Genomic DNA, 17,788 nt, shown 5'->3' on the forward strand with positions numbered 1-17,788 from the left:
TTCTCCGAAAAGAATTCTGTCCAGACGCTGGCAACTCTCTCTGCTGTTATCGGTGCCCCGGGGGAGGCATTAACATCCTTTATCTCGGCTGCGCAGAACACTTGATAAGGCGCTGCCGCTGGCAGCTCAGTTCCCGACACGTCTCTCTTTTCTTCTAAACCCTCCCCTTTCAACATCGGCCTCGGAGCTTCCCTCCTCCCCACCCGCTAAACCCTGAGCCAGGGTGCCTGCTCTGCTTCCCAGCACCGCCTGCCTCTCTTCGCATTTGCTCCATCCCTTCAAAACTGATCTCTTTTCAGGGTGCAGAAGCCACTAAATCCTCTGTGCGGTGCAAGCGGCGAGACAGCCCTAATAACGAGGCTTTGGAGCGCCGCTCAAACTCGGGTAATTTAATAACATTCCGTGTCCGGCACTTCCACTGAGCTCCGGGGCGGCGGGAGGAGAGAGAGAGAGGCCATCCTTCGTTTTGTAACGAGATGCAGCTGGTTTTAAGCACTCGCCAGCTTTAGGAGCAGCACTTGGGTCAATAATGGCTGAGCTGGGAGCTGTGCCACGAGAAATGAGCAAGTGAAATAGCGAAAGTCTCCTGTGAGCGTGCCTGCAGCTTCTCTGCATGAGTCTCTGCTCCCGCCTCACCTTGGCAGGACCCAGTTAATCCCGCCACATAATGGCACGGGTTGCAGCAGGATTCTTTGGTCACGCGAACGTAGTAGTAGTAGTAGTAGTAGTAGTAGTAGTGAAGCAGGGGGCTCCTGTTGCCCCTCTGCATGAGTTGTTGCCCTGGGTTTGCTGCCTTGGGAGTGCAGTAGTGATTTGCGCAGGGAACATGGGCAGAGAATGAACCCACACTCCGTTTCCTGTGCGAGGTGCCATTCCACTCCCTAGGGCGCAAGCCCAAGGCAGTGACTCATGCAGAGATTCAGCAGGAGTGCCAGAAGCGGACTGGGTGAAATATGATTTTCACAACAACCCGTCCGCTCCCTGCAGAGAGAGATTTCCCATCAGCACATGCCTTGTTTCAGCTCAGACCCTTCGGCCACCCAGACCACAACCTCCTGAGGGATTCCGTTCCACTGTCGAACAGCTCTTACTATCAGAAAGTTCTTCCTGGTGTTTAGTTGGAATCTCCTTTCTTGTAACCTGAAGCCATGGGTTCGAGTCCTGCCCTCCAGAGCAGGAGAAAACAAGCTGGCTCCCTCTTCCATGGGACAGCCCTTGAGATATTTGAAGATGGTTCTCCTGTCTTCTCTCAGTCTCCTCTTCTCCAGACGAACCATACCTAACTCCTTCAACTGTTCTTCATAAGGCTTGGTTTCCAGACCCTTCATCATCTTGGTCTCCCTCCTCTGCCCACATTCCAGCTTGTCAACATCCTTCTTAAATTGTGGTGCCCAGAATCGGACACAGTACTCCAGGTGTGGTCTGACCAAGGCAGAAAAGAGTGGTACCATTACTTCCCTTGATGAAGAAGGATTTCCTTTAACCTGTACTGGATCTTCCGGCTTCATTTGATTTCCACAAGCTATAATGTTATGACGGCAGGAGGAAAGCTGCTCTCTGCTTTCTCCTAGAAATGCGTGATTCGATGCCTTCTCCTCCATCAGTACCAGTGGGCCGCAGGCCAGTCCGAGGCAGAACTTACTATCTTTCTGACACTCAGTTGGGGGAGCCAGTGTGGTTAGAGCATCAGGACTAAGACCTGGGAGAAAGGCCAGGGTTCGAAAGGCCATGAAGCTTGCTTGGGTGGCCTTGGAAGCTAGCCTCTCTCAGGCCAACCTACCTCGCAGGGCTGTTGCGAGGATAAAATGGGGAGGAGGAGAACCACGCACAGCTCCTTGGAGAAAGGTAGGGCAGAAATGCAATCAATAAATAGAACCAGAGGCTCATCTGAGCTCTTAAAAAGTTATTTATGGACGAATCCTCTTTGACCTGCCTCCCTGCCACTGGGAAATGGATGGGTGTGGCACCCTGTTCTGCCCCAGCGCCTTGCAGATGGGGGGGTGGCGGGGGGCACACTTAACCAAAAGCTCCTGAGAGCTCCAGTTGCGGGCCCTGCGGAGGTCTGACTGGTTTTGCATGCAAACTCTAAAGGCAGAACCAGGTTTGGTGGGGGGGGTGGATGCAGAGAAAGCTCACAGGGACACTGCTGGAAATAGATCTGAAGAGTCAAAAGACCAGCCTGGAGCCTTTGGCAGCTGCAAGCAAGGGATTCGAATTTTGTTATTCCGGCTGCTGTTTCCAACGGGTGTTGCTCTCAAATGGGTTGGGAAGGAGGAAGGACTTGCTGGATGCACTGTGTGTATATATACTGAGTAACGCCTGGCTTGGTGAGCAATGAGCTGAGGACCCTGTCTGGCCCACCCAGCAGGCCATTCCTGGCCCTGTCCTCTTGCTTCCAAAGTCTTCTTCCTCCACTTAGTTTGCCAGGGCGATGGATGCAACAATTTGTGAGTGCAGAGGGGTGAGCTGAGGTTGTGGCGTCGGGAGCCTGACGGCAGCCCGTGTGGGTAAATGCGGTAATTAAAGCGCTCATTAACTCCGCTGAGTGGATGTGTGCGATAGATCATTACCGCGAGACAACTTGTGAGCGCACCGGGGCCTGGGAGATGGATGGCTCGCTCGGCAGAGGACGGAGAGGCTGCGATGCTTGGGGCTGCGCCTGGTCGCCCCCGGGGAGGTCTCCAAACAGTTCCCTCCGGTCGCTTCCAGATGCCTTCCTAGCTAATTGGAGGAGAAGCGTGGAGAGGTGGCGGGGGAGCCGACAGCAAGGAGGAACGCAGACACACACATGCCTTGGATTCTGTAGAGCAGAACCACCAAAAGATGGTGGAGAGGAGATGTGATTCCTCGGAGGTTTTAAAGCAGAGGTTGGATGGCCATCCGTCATGGATGCTTCAGCTGTGATGCTTGCACTGCAAGGGGTTGGACTAGAGGACCCCCAGGGGTCCCTTCCATTATTCCCCCAGGCAGGGCTTAGAAAATAGACCAGTGGTTCCCAAAGAGAATAGTACTGCCCCCTGGGTGGGGCAAATACCTAAGTGGGGGTTGCTAGGGGGCAGCAGGGGCCCCCTGTAAATGACAGTCAGGCTCTGGAAAGCTGGCATCTCCCTGGATCAAGTTTGTCGGCTTTGCTGAATTAATTGAACAATTTTTAATTGGGCTTTGAGTGAACGGGCAATTAATTGCCGCTGTTTTGAATTTTATCGTGTCATCATCTCCCTTAGTGCGCCGTGCAAGCCGCTGCTCTGAATAATGCTTTTTGTGGTGCAGAGTAGTGAGCACACGGGGCGAGTTGATGAACCAAGCTGGAAAAGGTTTGGGAACCACTGTTGCAGACAATCTTGGGCAAAATGAACCCAAAGTCTGGCTTCGTCTAAGGCAGTCTTCCTGCGCCTCTGTTGAATTACCCCTTTAAATCACTATGAGGACTGGAAACCTTACTGAGCTGTGGGACTTGTCGCCTAAATAGAAGGGTGCATGCTCTGTGTGCAGAAAGGCTGGGACTGACTCCCCATCCGAAAGCCCAAAGAGCTGCTGGCAGTCACAGTCCTGAGATGGATGGCTTGGTGTCTCCTGACTCAGCATAAGGCTTCTTTTGACTTGTCAAGAACCATGAAGACTAGCCTCTTGCTTCATTTTCAGGGGAGGGTCCACAAGCTCCGTGTGCGAGAGGCCTCTTCCAAACTCTCCAATTTCTATAATTCCGCAGTCAGCCCCTCAAACGGCATCCCACGTGCTTCTCAGCCCTGCCATAAGCATACCTTGCCGCTAAATCTCTCCCTCCCATTTGCTCCTGCAGGTCCCGTCACCAACGCCTTCATCACCCTGGCTCCAGCCAACATGCTAAACCCGGAGAGCAAGCCCCGCGTCCCCCTGCCCAAGTTCAGCCGCCACCTCTACACCATGGAGAACGCGGGGAGCCCTGCCAGCGAGGGGATGATGCTGTGCCTGGGAATGCATCAGAAGGTAGGGGGGTCTTCAGCTGCTTCCCCAGCAAACACGGACCAAGTGACCACCAAGCTAGAAATCCCCCTTCGCTCTTGAGGATGGTGGGCAAAAGGATGGCAGAATGCTTAATGCCCCAGGGCCACTGGTATAAAGGTCTCACCAAGACCAATAGATTTGAGGCTATTTCTGGGGGGTTCGATCCTCAGTTGGAAAGGCACAGTTGCAGAATCGTAGAGTTGGAAGGGACCCAAAGGGTCGTCTAGTCCAATCCTCTGCGACGCACGGGTCAAAGTTAAGAATAAGTCCTTTTGGCTGCCCAGGTGGAGAATAGAGAGTGGGACGTGTCTGAACTAGAAGAATGTACGAAGGGGGGGGGGGAATGAAACAAAAAGAAGATTCATTGCACTTCCACTCTCACAGCTCAATCTTCAGAGATGGCGATTGCCCATGATTCTTGGCTAGAGATGCTCGCGGGAGATCTTGAAGGAACTCAGACAGTCCTGGGAGATCTCGCAAGCCCATGCCAGAACTGGCACGTGGAGAGGGCCTTGTCCCCCACCCCCAGCAAGGCAGGGGGCTTAAAAGGACTTCTGTCTTGCTTGCATTTAATAATAATAATAGTAATAGTAATAATAGTAGTAATAATAATAATAATAATATGCGGCCCATCTGGCTGGGTTGCCCCAGCCACTCTCAGTGGCTTCCAACACATATAAAAACATAAAAAACATTAAAAACTTCCACATATAGGGTTGCCTTCAGATGTCTTCTAAAAGTTGTATACAGTGGTACCTTGGGTTACAGACGCTTCAGGTTACAGACGCTTGCCCCATTAGCTAAAGTGGGTACCTCAAGTTAAGAACAGTTTCAGGTTAAGAACGGACCTCCAGAACGAATTAAGTTCTTAACCCGAGGTACCACTATAGTTATTTGTCTCCTTGACAGCTGCTGGGAGGTCGTTCCACAGGGAGGGCGCCACCACTGAGAAGGCCCTCTGCCTGGTTCCCTCTCACCTCACTTCTCGTAGTAAGGGAACCACCCTCAGAGCTGGACCTCTGTGTCTGGGCTGAACGATGGGGGTCTACAGGGCTGAGTTTGTCTTTCTCTTGCAGTTTGTAATTGCTTTCTCTGATTACACAGCAGACCAAATAAAGACATGTTTTATAGCAGGAGAGGGGAAGAGAGAAGGGACGGAAGTGGGACCCAGGCGTGGTAGGCGAAGGGAACACACCTCCGAGCTCTGCATGCCTGTGTGCCAAGCCTCCTTCCCCTCCCGATGCAAGCAGGAGCAGGTGGCTGTTCCCTGCTGGAAGAGGCGATGCAGATCTGAGAGAGGCAGGGCTGAATGTTCTGGTACAATTATCCCTCAGGGAAAGGAACAGGTTGGCAGGAGAGAGAGAGGGAGTGTATTATAATCCTGTTGTTGGGCACTGAGGCAGTAATAGGCTGGAACGTCTCCACCGCACCTTGGCATCTCGAGGGACGAGGTCGGCCGTAACGCATAAATTAACTTCCAGCGTTGGGGAGGCCAGCAAGATCCCGGCCAGCTCAGCCTCCTGTCCCCACAGTGGCCAAAGGGAAGCCCACCAGCAAGATCCGAGCCCAAGAGCCCTCTTCCTTCCTGTCGTTTCCAGCATCTGAGATTCAGAAGCATTGCTGCCCCTGACCGTGGAGGCTGAGCATAACCATCCCGGCTCGTACCCCTTCATAGCCCATTCCTCCACCATGCATTTGTCCAATTCACTTTTAAGCCATCTGGGTTGCTGGCCATCACCACTTCCTGTGGGAAGGACTTCTGCAGTTTAACGAAGGGTTTCATTTTATCTGTCTTGAATCTTCCAACCGGGCCTTCCTTGTGTCAGCAGCTTGGATCTGAAGTGCCTCAAGGACTGCCCAATTCCTTCTGCCCTGCCTTGATCAAAGAGACCTCCTGGTGTGGCACTCTTGTTGCTGTCAGACAGCTGGTCTCTGAGCATCTCTCCTTCCCTCTTTGAGACTTGGGTTTCACAAGAGCTGGGCCTCTGCTCCGATCCAGGAGGTTCTCCTTTCTGCCTGGGACTCTTCTCTTGGGTTCATGCAGGTGGCTTTGAGTGGAGACCAGGTGACTTCAGGGACACTAGAGGTGGACAGGGGGCGGGGAGACAGTCCCTCTACCCGCTGGCGAGCTTTCCGGGGACTCCTGGCTGCCTGACTGCAGGGAAACGGGAGGTGGCTTTGCTCTCATGTCCCCCACAACGTCATAAAATCTCAGCCTCCCCACTCAAACCTGCCAACACCCCTTTGCCAGGAATGCATTTTGTTTTCCCAGCAAGGGGTTGCGTCCGATGCCCTCTCGCAGCCGCTCCAAGGAGAGGGAGAACGAGGGAAGCCGGCGTTTCATCCGCCTTGCCTGTTAACCATCGCTCACTGCGGAGGCATTTTCTCCTCTCCTGCCTGTCTCCTCTCCCCCCAAAACACAAAGGGTGCTTTGATGTGTTATCTCTCCTGCCTGTCATTTTTCCCTCTCCACCCGCGAGACTGATGGGGCCGTCTTCTTTGATGGATTAGCTCCTTGCAAAGGGAGGCCTCGTGCCCGCTCCTCTCCCCTGGCACCACACTGCTTGTCCTTTTCTTCTTCTGAGTTTCCTTGAGCTGCGGCGGGCAAAGTGTCCGGCCGCCCACCCCAAGGCTCTCGCCAGGTATCTCATCTAGCGTTCTTGTAACAGATTCCCAGGAGCGTCCACTGTCAGCCCTGCTCCTTTCCTCTGCAACGTTGACAGCGGCCCCAAACCTCCAAGGTGCGATGTCTCTTGTTCACACAGCAAGAGGAAAGATGTTTCCGAACCAGGAAGGGGGGTTGTTCAGGTTGGATTGGTTTGGGAAACTTCAGCTCCCCCTCACCTTGGGGAGTCCGGCAGAGTCCTGACAGCAGAACAAGATTCTAGCCCTCATGACTGCTTGGGGGAGGGTGGGAGACTGAAAACTTGTGAGAACACATAAGAAGAGTCCTGCAGGGTCAGGCCAGTCAGGGCTCATGTAGTCCAGCTTCCTGTTTCTCACAGTGGCCAACCAGCAGTGTTTGAAATTAGTCCGGCTCCAGGTGCATTTTGCACCTGGCTATCGGCCACTTGCAACCAAGTGAAAATTCCTGGGTGCCAGGATGTCGCCTGACATCACCATCTGGAGGTGCATGCCTGGGCATCCTTGGACCTGGCCTGTTTTCACACACTAATACGCCATCCTGTAGAATACTGTCTGTTGTATTTTATCTGCACAATCAGGATGAATTTCAGCAGCCAAAATGCTTTTTCAGTGCAGCCTGAACAAGAGCAGTGAGCAACGTTATAGTGAATTGTTGTCACTTGTCTTGGCTTCCCCCACTGCCCTGCTGAGAGTTGTGAATGCCTACGTTATGAATGGTCTGTGTCACTAGGAAGAAAAAGTCGGAACGGCCGATATATATGTAGACTGTCCCTGGATCAAGTGACTTTTCTTCTTTACGTTCTCAAAGCTCTTAACCCAGCCAGGGGCGTAGGAAGGGGTGTGTGGTGGGGGCGGTCCACCCCGCGTATGATCCCAGAGGAGGTGACAAGATCCCCCCGGGGCAGATCGCGCCGCTGCGCCGCAATTGGCCCCCTGCCAGAAGGATCACGCCTCCCCCGGGTGCACGACATGTGCGCCACTCCAGGTGCCGGAATGGCTGGCTCTGCCACTGAACCCGAGGTTGTCCCCTGAACTAGCCAGATGTTTTACTGAGAATCAGTCAGAGTCAGTCCCTCATTTGAAAAATAAAACTTAAGAACCGCCTTGCCGTGTCCCAAAATCCAACTATTCTGGACAACAGCCATACAAGAAATATGTAAAATAACTAAGCAAGTAATAGACATCACCCCAGAATTGGCCCTACTAAACATCTTCCAAGACAACAATGCCCATTTACACCACAAAGACCTCATAACCCACCTGCTCTCAGCAGCCAGAAACACCATAACCAGACACTGGAGAGACCTGTCAGGAGGAAGCATGGACCAATGGTACCAAATAGTATGGGAAACAGCCCTACTAGAAAAATTAACTAATAAACTGAAAATGACACGGGGACTAACAGAAGAAGACGCCTTCACCCCGGTATGGCTCCCCTTTATCACATACACAGCCCAACAGGACAATGACAAAAACCCACCAACAGCATACAAATCAATATGGCTAACCTGATCCAAAACACCCACCCACCTCACTCACACACAAAAACAAAGATCACCACAGCCAATCACAAACAAACAACCACACCCTGGGCCAACCCCAACCTCTCTCACCACCAAAGGAACACAAGTGAACAACACAAGCAACGCTGACACCAAACTCTACATACATTAAACATAATAGAAACACCGCCACCCGACCCCACCCCCATCCATCTTCCCTCTCTCCACCCCCCCTTTCTTTTTTCTTTTCTTTTTTCTTCTCCCCCTAATGCCTCAACAAATGAAACGGATTTGTAAAAATGTTACATGAAAAAAAAAATACGAGGCACTACACTTCTGTAAAACAAGAAAATCCTTAATAAAATATTTTTAAAAAGAAAAGAAAAAGAACCGCCTTGCCCCCAAATGGCATCTAGACATTCTGTTTTGGCAACTGCAACCTTGGCTCATGGAGCCATTTAGTGCCTGGCTTGTGTATCTTGAGTTTCTAACACTGCAGACCATATCCTTCTTCTGGGAAGAGGACCTGAGTGTGATAGTGGAGGGAGAACATAGCCATTGTAGCTAGTAGGATTAATTTTGGTCAGTTCTCTTTTCAGAGCCATCTGTAAGAACCCATGAAGGGGGCAAAGGAGAGCCCTTAATTCCAGCATCCTTTTCTCACAGTGGCCGACCAGGTGCTTATGGGAAACCAGAAAGCAGGACACAAGCTGCTGGAGTCCAGAAGCATCGCTGCTTCTGCTCGTGGGGCTAACTGCTTCTGAGGCAGAATTTTTTGAGCCGTTGGTTGCATTCTGAAAAGCCATTGGCATCAGTTGTGCAGAACCATCTCGCTTGTCGCTCCTGAATTGAGGGTTCTTTCGCTCGTTTTTGAGGCTGTGTTTTTGTCCCCGGTTTGTTTTAAAACATAGCTGCTTTTTTTTTAATACCACCCTCTGACGGAAACATTTTCCAGGGCGGTTTTACCACAGACCGTAAAACAGCAATAAGAAAAGCAGCACAGTTCAATAAAAAGCAGAACCCAGCGTTGACAGAAAATAAATAAATCAGAGGTTGAAAACCTGGGAAAATGAGAAACGTATCTGCTTGGCATCAGAAAGACACAAAGGCAGGGAAATTTTAAACGGATGATGTTTTGTTGTGTTTTTAATATTTTGTTGAGAGCCGCTCAGAGTGGTTGGGGCAACCCAGCCAGATGGGTGGGGTATAATTAATGAAATCACTATTACCATTTGGTGTCAGACCAGGCGAGAGAGAGAGAGATCATGTCCCCCACAAGTAGGGGGAGCAGCTGAAAAGACCTCCCATGTTTGCCACCCACCTCGTCCAAGGCAGCCTGGGCAGGTGGACTTAAGAAAGGACTCCACATTCTATGGATTCCATTTGTATTTTTTTGAGGCGCCTATCTTGTTGCAGTATGGAAAGCTTTAATGAAAATCTCAAGACAACAGGGGCAGGTGTCTGGGGCAAGTGGGGGGGGGGGAGTGACTGATAGCCACATCATCTTGAGGTCTGGGGGACTTCAGATTTCCAGGGGCTGAAATTCCCTACCCCCAGGCCACAGGAGGATCTTTCACTAGGCTTCCCATTGGGTCATCTGGTCGGCCGCTGTGAGAACAGGCTGCTGAAGCAAACTTTGTGAGGAATGGTTGAAGGAGGTAGGTATGTTTAGTCTGGAAAAGAGGAGACAGAGGAGATATGAGAGCCAGCTTCACATATCTAAAGGACTGGCACATGGAAGAGCTGTTCAGCAGTGGAAGGGTCTCCCTCGGGAGATGGTGGACTCTCCTTCCTTGGAGGTTTTTAAGCAGAGGTTGGATGGTCATCTGTCATGGACGCTTGAGCAGAGATTCCTGCATTGCAGGGGGTTGGGCTGGATGACCCTCACGGTCCTTTACAACTCTACAACTCTATGATTCTGTGACTAGATGGGCCACTGGCCTTACCTTTATTATGTCCTTGAAGGTGAAGAAGGACCTAGAGGGGCAGAGAGAGAGAAGCAAGAGTTTCTGTAACCTTTGAAAAAGGACGCTGCTCCCTTGCTATAAAATAAAATAGAGAGATTGCTGTGAAGGTCCTCTCGCTGTGTGTTTTGTGTGCGTTGAGAGAGGGAGAGAAACCCCAATAACATAATGTCTTCCTTTTGCAGACAGTAATAATCTAGAGATGATAGGGGGGAGGCTGGAATGAGAGTGCCAGAGCCGGGCTCTGCGAATCCCCTCCGTCCTGCGTGCAGGATAAAGATCTCCTCTATCTCCCATTATCGGCTGCGTGTCTGCTCCGAAATTAGAACAGAGAGTCTCGGGCTGCGTGTCTGGAGTTCACGATGAGCTGCTGCTGAGGCTCGAGGTGGTGGGGGGAGGTTTTCCCTTTCCCACTTTTGACAGGAGGCAGGTTTTCAGGCACTTCTGCAAGGTGACAGAGCGGCAGAGCAGCTGCCTTGCACACTGAAGGTCCCAAGTTCGCATCTCCAGAGAGGGCTGAGCTAGACAGCTTGATGGCTTAGCTCCATATAAGGCACCTTCCTAGTTAGATCAGCTCTTTGTTTGGAATCATGAGGACCAGAATCTTGTATTATTTGGAAGGAAAGGACCACAGCTCGCTGACAGACCACCTGCTTGGCCTTCAGAAGGTCCCTGGTCCAGCTCCCCACTAATGTCATGGCCAGGTGGGGCCTGAAACCTTGGCAAGCCGCTGCCAGTCTGTGTGGACAATACTGAGGCTGTTGCGGTGTGGTCAGGAAAGGAGCCCTGTGTGGTCAGGCTAGGTAGTGAAAGGCCTCGCGTAGCTAGTAATTTCTTCTGTGTTTTGTTGCTTGGGGATATTCCTGTGAGCCAGAGGGCGGTGCTCCTTGGTCCCTGCACCCAGCGGTCCCTGCCCCCAACTCTGATGCTTCTCTTTCAGCATGCAGCAGTGCAGAGACCCAAAATGGCTCTCTGGGCACAGAGTGCTGAGCTTTGGCATGCCAAATGGCAAAGCTGCCTCGAACCGCAAAGGTGTCTGGGACTGGTTGGAGGCAGAGGAATGAGGGGGTCCCAACTGGGGGAACCCCAAGGAAGGAAGGCTCAGAGCCCAGGGAGTGGTGGTGGGACAAGAGTGAGTGGTCAGAGGGAGAAGCCTGGGGGGGGGGGAGGTAACAGGGAGAGGTAACAGGGCTTAGTGAGCAGGGAGAGTCTGTGGCAGAGGGAAGTCCAGGCAGAAACTGAAGCAGGAGACGAGGGAGGCCAGGAGGCAGAGGGGAAGTCTGGCTGGTAAAGAGTCACAGATGTCTCCCCCTCCTGCTGCAAAAAGCTCATCTCCCTGCTGGTCTCCCAGAACCAGGAGAGGCATGAAAAGGGCAGAGGAGAGATTGGCTGCATGCAGGCCCAGTCTCCGATTGCTTGGGGAAAACCCTGGAGAGGAGGGGACTTAGGCAGCTGTGGGGAGGCAGGGACTTTCAATCTCAGCAACTGCTTCATGGGGGCAAGACTTACCAGAGATTAATTGCTGCGCTCATTGGGCCTGGCGCTCCTGTGCAGATCCTGGTTTTGCTAATAAAGACTTGACTGCAAGTCACTCGGTGTGATTTACTGCTGTTCTCTCCTGTCGAAAGGCATGTTCAAACCTTGCTCCCTCCAGCGGCCTGCCTTGTCACTCCTCTCTCATGGCCGGCCAGCTGATCATATCAGTCCTCTCTCTCTCTGATGGATGCCTTCTCAAAAAAAAAAAAGGCCTCTCAAGCAATCGTTTTGTCCCCTGTTATCACTGTTGGTGCGGTGTGATTCCTTTAAAAGAATTCCAAGGCTGGCAGAGCTTCTCCAGATCTCTTTGTGAGAGATTATCCCTTTAGCTTCTTCCTTAAGCGCTGCGGAAACTCTTTATCGGGGAGCACTTGAAATTCTTTGGCTTCCCTCCCCACCATTATGCTGGAATACAGCTTTTGCTCCTAGGGTGTGGCTCTTAAGCCGACAGTTTGCCTTTGGCTCAACCGAAGCAGAAACCTGGGACATACCTCAGTTCTAGGCTCAATCCCCAGCATCTCCCTGGAGAGCTACTGCCAGCCCGTGCTGGGAATATTGAGCTAGGTGGCCCCAACAGTCTGACTCGTATGTATTTAAAATAGCTGTGTAGGAACCATGAGGGCTATATGCTTAGTTTTGTGTAAAGCAGTTTCTTGTATCCTCTGGGTGGGGGTTAAGGATTTTTTTATTTCATGCTGTAGTGTGTGTGTGTGTGTGTTTGATATAGCAAAAAGAACATAACAACAGATAAAAAATTAAACATGGAAAACAAAGCTATAGAACGGGTACAGTTGCACATTGGTTGAAATAACAGAAGTCTATGAGTACAGTCATACCTCGGGTTACAGACCCTTCAGGTTGTGTGTTTTTGGGTTGCGCACCACGCCGAACTCAGAAGTACCGGAACGGGTTACTTCTGGGTTTTGCCACATGCACAGAAGTGTGAATCGCAGCCTGCGCATGCGCAGACACGGCACTGCAGGTTGCAAATGTGCCTCCCGCACGGATCACGTTCGCAACCCGAGCGTCCACTGTACAGGATATAGGCATTACCTGGTTATCAAGTCTAGTGGGGACAGCCTGGGTCGCTCTGTTGGTTGGAGCATGGTGCTGACAAGGCCAGGGTTGCAGGTTCAGTCCCTGCAAGGGACAGCTGCAAGTTCCTGCATTGCTGGGGGTGGGACTAGATGATCCTCAGGGTCCCTTCCAACTCTGCAATTCCGTGCCAGATTTGCCAGGCTTGTAGCAAGGGTCTCGAAAATGATGGTCCTTCTCTCTGTGTATGTAATAAAGGAATGCCAAATCATACAAAAAGTGCATGGGAGTTCTGGTCAAAATCTCAAATTACGCACAATTTCCTCCCATTTTCCAGAGCGGTGGGTGCCCAACCCCCTATGTATGATTTGTCAGCTGTTTCCAATTGGGTTGCAATTACTGTTTGAGCTGCTCAGACCATCTATAAGACTGGTTCTTTTGACAATATGTCTACACAATGGCATTTTCAAAAATATCCTTGGCTCGTATATTGAGCCCTCTGTTCTTCTGTCTCCCACAGGGATCCGGAGAAAGCAACCTGGAGAAAAAAGAGCGGCTGTACTCGCAGATGTGTGCAACAAGAGAAAAGGTGAGGCTCTCTATCCCTGCAACAGGCAAATTTTGAGTTTTGAGAGGCTTGATCTTGACACATTGCAGACTTTATTTTTTCTTGACCAAATCAGATTTATTGCTAGTTAAGTCAGCCATCATGCCATTCGCATACACAGACAATAAAAACAAGGAAGGTGTATAAGGCGCACTAAAATACCATTAGCATTTTGCTTTGCAGTAAAGTTTTGGCAATTTTTTTTAACAGTAGGCCAGCGATTCCTACACTGTGCACTGCGGCAGGTAATCCTTCACTTTGCTCCCCTTGAAAAGCTGAAATTGAAAAATAAAAACCTTGAGAAATAAAAGCCTAATGCCAGGCGGCAAGACGTGCTTTTTGAAAAAAGAACCGTGAAAAATCAGATTGGGCCTCTGGTGGAAGCAGTGAGGGGAACCATCGAATCTTAAGAGTTGGAAGGGACCCCTGAGGTTCATCTAGTCCAACCCCCTGCAATGCAGGAACCTCAGCTAAAGTGTCCCTGATAGATGGCCGCCCAACCTCTGCTTTAAACCTCCAAGGAAGGAGAGGCCACAACCTCCCGAGGGAGACGGTTCCACTGTCAAACTGGTTGTGTCGACCCCAAAGCAACTCTCCAAAGCGACTTCATCTCTCTCATCTTAAAAACTGGGAGGAGGGAAAAGGGTCAGGCAAGCCTCTGGCAGGGGAAGAGAGTCACCACTTCCATATTGGATGCAGCTATCTTAAGGGTTTGCATGGGCAAAAGCTGTGTTGGCAGAAGCTCGTGGAATTGCAATGCCCTCTGGATGAATGTGGGTTTCGCCATCCCAGGATGGAGTGCCTCTTCTGAATAGAACCATTCCTCAAATTCTGCCTGGTGGGAGACAGGTTTTCTCCACCTTTTACCAGGGATGGAGGTCACTGTGGCCCTCACACCATCCGCCTTCTTTGCCACTGAGTTCAGGGTCCCAGGACGGGCAAAGGCAGCGCCCTGAGCCAATACTCTGATCCTTCCTCCGCTTCTCCTCCCGCCCTGGTTCCACTCCCCATTTAGTTTTCAACCCCCTTTTTCCCTTGCAGAACTTGATGGGCGACCAGGAGCAGCTGAAAATCCAAGTGACTCAGCTGGAGGAAGAAGTGGGCACCTTGCGCAAGATCAACAAAGGCCTCTTCGACTTCTCCAGCCGCCTCATCATGAAGCAGGGAAAATAGCGGGGCGGGGGGGGGGGACCTGCTCCTCCGAGCCCAGCCTGGTGGCAGCAGAGTGCTGCCCCCCTTGGGACAAGAACCTGGCGGCAGCCACACACAGCCCCTGGATTGCCAAAACTTCTTCCCTGGTCAGAGGGGCAGGAACGATGTTCATACCCTTGCCCGCTGGCAGGACCAGACTTCACACATCCAGAAATGGGGGGGGGGGCAGAGATGGTGTAAGTCAGGATGGTTTGAACAGGACGTTGCAAAAAGACATGGCCGTTCCCCCTTCCTGCTCCTCTTCCTCAAACAAACCAACGGGCCTTTCTGCATCCTCTCGTTTTGCAAAGGATTCTGGGCTGCGCCATACGACCTGTTGCTGCTCCACCGCTGCCTTTGCCGCCAGGGATTGATGATCAGTAGTACGCCTGCTTCATTTGGGGGGGCATGCAGGTGGCTTTTGGGGGTTCACCAGCCATTCTGGCATTCCGCAGGCAGATCTCCTGGCCACTGTCAGTCCAGGAGGAGAACGGTCCAAAGCCGTTGTCAGCAAAGAGGCCTCAATTCCTTTTAACACTGTGTTTTTGAGAGCGACAGAGAGGCCCCCCTTGGAAGTGGGGGAGAGGAGAGAGTCTTGTGTTTCATCGTTCCGCAGGCTGCAGAAATGAGGCATTGGATTCTGGGCTGGGTAAACCTCTCCGGGTGAGTTGTGCTTCTCAACGGTTCTCTCCCCTCATTAAAAACGTGCACAAATCTCCCAAGCGCTCCCTGCTTTATGAAAGCTAGCCATTCAGGGGTTATGCACCCCCCATGCCATTTTTACATGCAGGGAGAGATTTATTTATTTACATTCTATTGAGCCTGCGCAAATTAGACCTTCCTGCCATTGAACTGAACCACTAAAATTCATGCAGCGCCGTCATGCACGGTGCGCCAGATCGTATCCTTAACCCTCCTCTTGTTGGTCAGGACACGCAGCTCTGTATCCCAAGCTGCTTTTTTTGTACTCTGGTGAATCTGCTTCTCCTTCCTGTCCTCTCTCTTCCCCTGCAACCCTTGTCTTTCTTAATTTTACTTCCTTTAAAAGAAATACCTCTGATTCCATGTCAGAACAAATCCTTTTCCTTTTATTTCTTGTTTTTTGTACTTTTTTAAAATAAAGGACTGTTTACCGAAATTGCATTTTGGTGGAGTGTTTAGACAGAAAGCGATTTAAGAAGCAACAGGATTGAAGCATATAAAATTACGCATGGAGAAAGTTGACTAGAGAAAGGGTTTTGCCCCCCCCCCCCCCAACACTAGAACTCGAGGACACTCAAAGAAGCCGAATGCTGAAGGCTCCCTTTGCCCTTAGTCATCACAGCTAAATGGAACCTCCAAATTCAGGGGCAGCCTACCCCTGAATGCATCTGTTGCCCTGATAACCTGCCCATGGCCAACAGCAGGACCCGAGGGCAAACAGCCATGGTTGGTGGCCGTTGGCACTTCTCTGCAGAGAGGTTTCCCCGCTTGCCTCTGGGTCTTTGCAGGGGGCGCATCGCTCAGTACACAGAATCCTAGAATTGTAGTTTGAAAGGGGCCCCAGCAGTCTCATCAGCAATGCAGGAATCTCAGCTACGGCATCCATGACAGAGGGCCACCCAACCTCTGCTTAGAAACCTCCAAGGAAGATGTGGCTTTGCAAGCTGATCTGCGGATCTCGGGTGCTGCTTTCCCTACTGCACAACGGGAGCTGCTTGTGCACGTCCCATTCGATCTCGTCTCTCGGCCCCTGGAGCTGATTGCTCTCATCCTGGCTTCCTGGAGGGGCCTTTGCTTTTCTGAGCGCAGGGTGGGACCAGCAGCCTCCTCCTCGAGCAGATAGGCGCCTTGGGATGCAGAGATCACTTTCTGGTTGTCATTCCTCCCTGAAGACCCCGTTGTTTCTGCAGCAGTGCCAGGCAGAGGCTGCCATTTTTATATCCGGCTGTTCAGCCTCTAAGCCAGCTGTTCCTGGACTTTTCTCCGGGTGGCCGCCATCCCCCTTGGTTCCATAAACTCATCCCCAGTGCCCCCTGCCCTGGAAAATGCAACTGCAGTTTGCATGGCACACTAAGAGAACAGCGCAATGAAATTCAAAGTGTCAGCGATTAATGGCACACATAATACAAAACCTAGTTAAAACTAATTCTACGGAATGGGTGAAATTGATTTAGTGGTGGCCCAGTAATTTGCAACTCCAGCGCACCCCTAGAGAAAATGGTGGGGAGTGAAGGCAAAAAACCTATTCGCAAACCGTTACTCTGTGGAACTTGCTGCCAGGAGGTGGGATTGCTACTTGCTTAAGGCAACTTTAACATGTGGGATACACATTAAGAGCAAAAGATGCTCTTAATCATGGGTTCATGGGGTAAAAGATTCGCATTGCAGGGGGTTGAACTAGATGACACTGAAATCACTTCCAATGATTCTGTGGGAGGAGGGAGAAGCATTTTATCATCCTCTGAGGCCCTTTTCCGTGTGCTGCTTCCATGAGAGGTCCGGAGGGTGGCAAGACGAGCAGGGCCTTCTCTGCAGTGGCTCCCTGTCTATGGAATGCTCTCCCCAGGGAGGTTCGCCTGGAGCCTTCATTATGCACCTTTAGGCGCCAGGCAAAAATGTTCCTTTTTAGCCAGGCCTTTGGCTGATTTAAATGTGTTGTGGAAGGGGAGATTGCTTGTTCCTTTCTGCTCTTATTTTTGTGTGTGTGTATTTTCTGTTTTTTATACCATTATTTTATGTTGTGAACCACCCTCAGATCTATGGGTATAGGGTGGTATACCAATTTAATCAATAATGATAATATTGCCTGCTATAACCCATAACGGTGTTTTTAATGGAGCCTCCACGTCCCAACGCAGTCTACCCCAGAAGGAGGAACAGCCATTACAAGGGGCAGGGGTGGCCACTAATGTGGATGGGTTTAAAATAGAATTATAGAATTGTATAGAATTATAGAACTGTAGGGACACGGGTGGCGCTGTGGGTTAAACCACAGAGCCTAGGACTTGCCGATCAGAAGGTCGGCGGTTCGAATCCCCGTGACGGAGTGAGCTGCCGTTGCTCAGTCCCTGCTCCTGCCAACCTAGCAGTTCAAAGGCACGTCAAAGTTCAAGTAGATAAATAGGTACCGCTCCGGCGGGAAGGTAAACGGCGTTTCCATGCGCTGCTCTGGTTCGCCAGAAGCGGCTTAGTCCTTCTGGCCACATGACCCGGAAACTGTACACCGGCTCCCTCGGCCGATAAAGCAAGATGAGCGCCGCAACCCCAGAGTCGGTCATGACTGGACCTAATGGTCAGGGGTCCCTTTACCTTTTTATAGAACTGTAATGTCGGAAGGGGCC

General features: G+C 51.2%; 1 protein-coding gene and 1 long non-coding RNA gene across 2 annotated transcripts in view; both read left to right on the forward strand.

The window, feature by feature from the left end:
- WDR18 (WD repeat domain 18) overlaps positions 1–15,603 on the forward strand; it is a 41,529-nt gene extending 25,926 nt beyond the window's left edge. The window contains exons 8-10 of the mRNA XM_080989071.1: positions 3,800–3,966; positions 13,188–13,256; positions 14,316–15,603. Of these exons, the coding sequence (XP_080845197.1) occupies positions 3,800–3,966; positions 13,188–13,256; positions 14,316–14,447 (368 nt within the window). The 3' untranslated portion in view covers positions 14,448–15,603. The remainder of the gene's footprint in view (positions 1–3,799; positions 3,967–13,187; positions 13,257–14,315) is intronic.
- LOC308467574 lies at positions 298–1,906 on the forward strand. The gene is made up of 2 exons (XR_013981230.1): positions 298–384; positions 988–1,906. It is a non-coding gene; the product is annotated as an uncharacterized lncRNA (long non-coding RNA).
- Positions 15,604–17,788: the final 2,185 nt, after the last annotated feature.

Source organism: Podarcis pityusensis (assembly GCF_964106645.2).
Source record: "Podarcis pityusensis genome assembly, chromosome: 18".
In the NCBI taxonomy this organism is placed as follows: Eukaryota; Metazoa; Chordata; class Lepidosauria; order Squamata; family Lacertidae; genus Podarcis; species Podarcis pityusensis.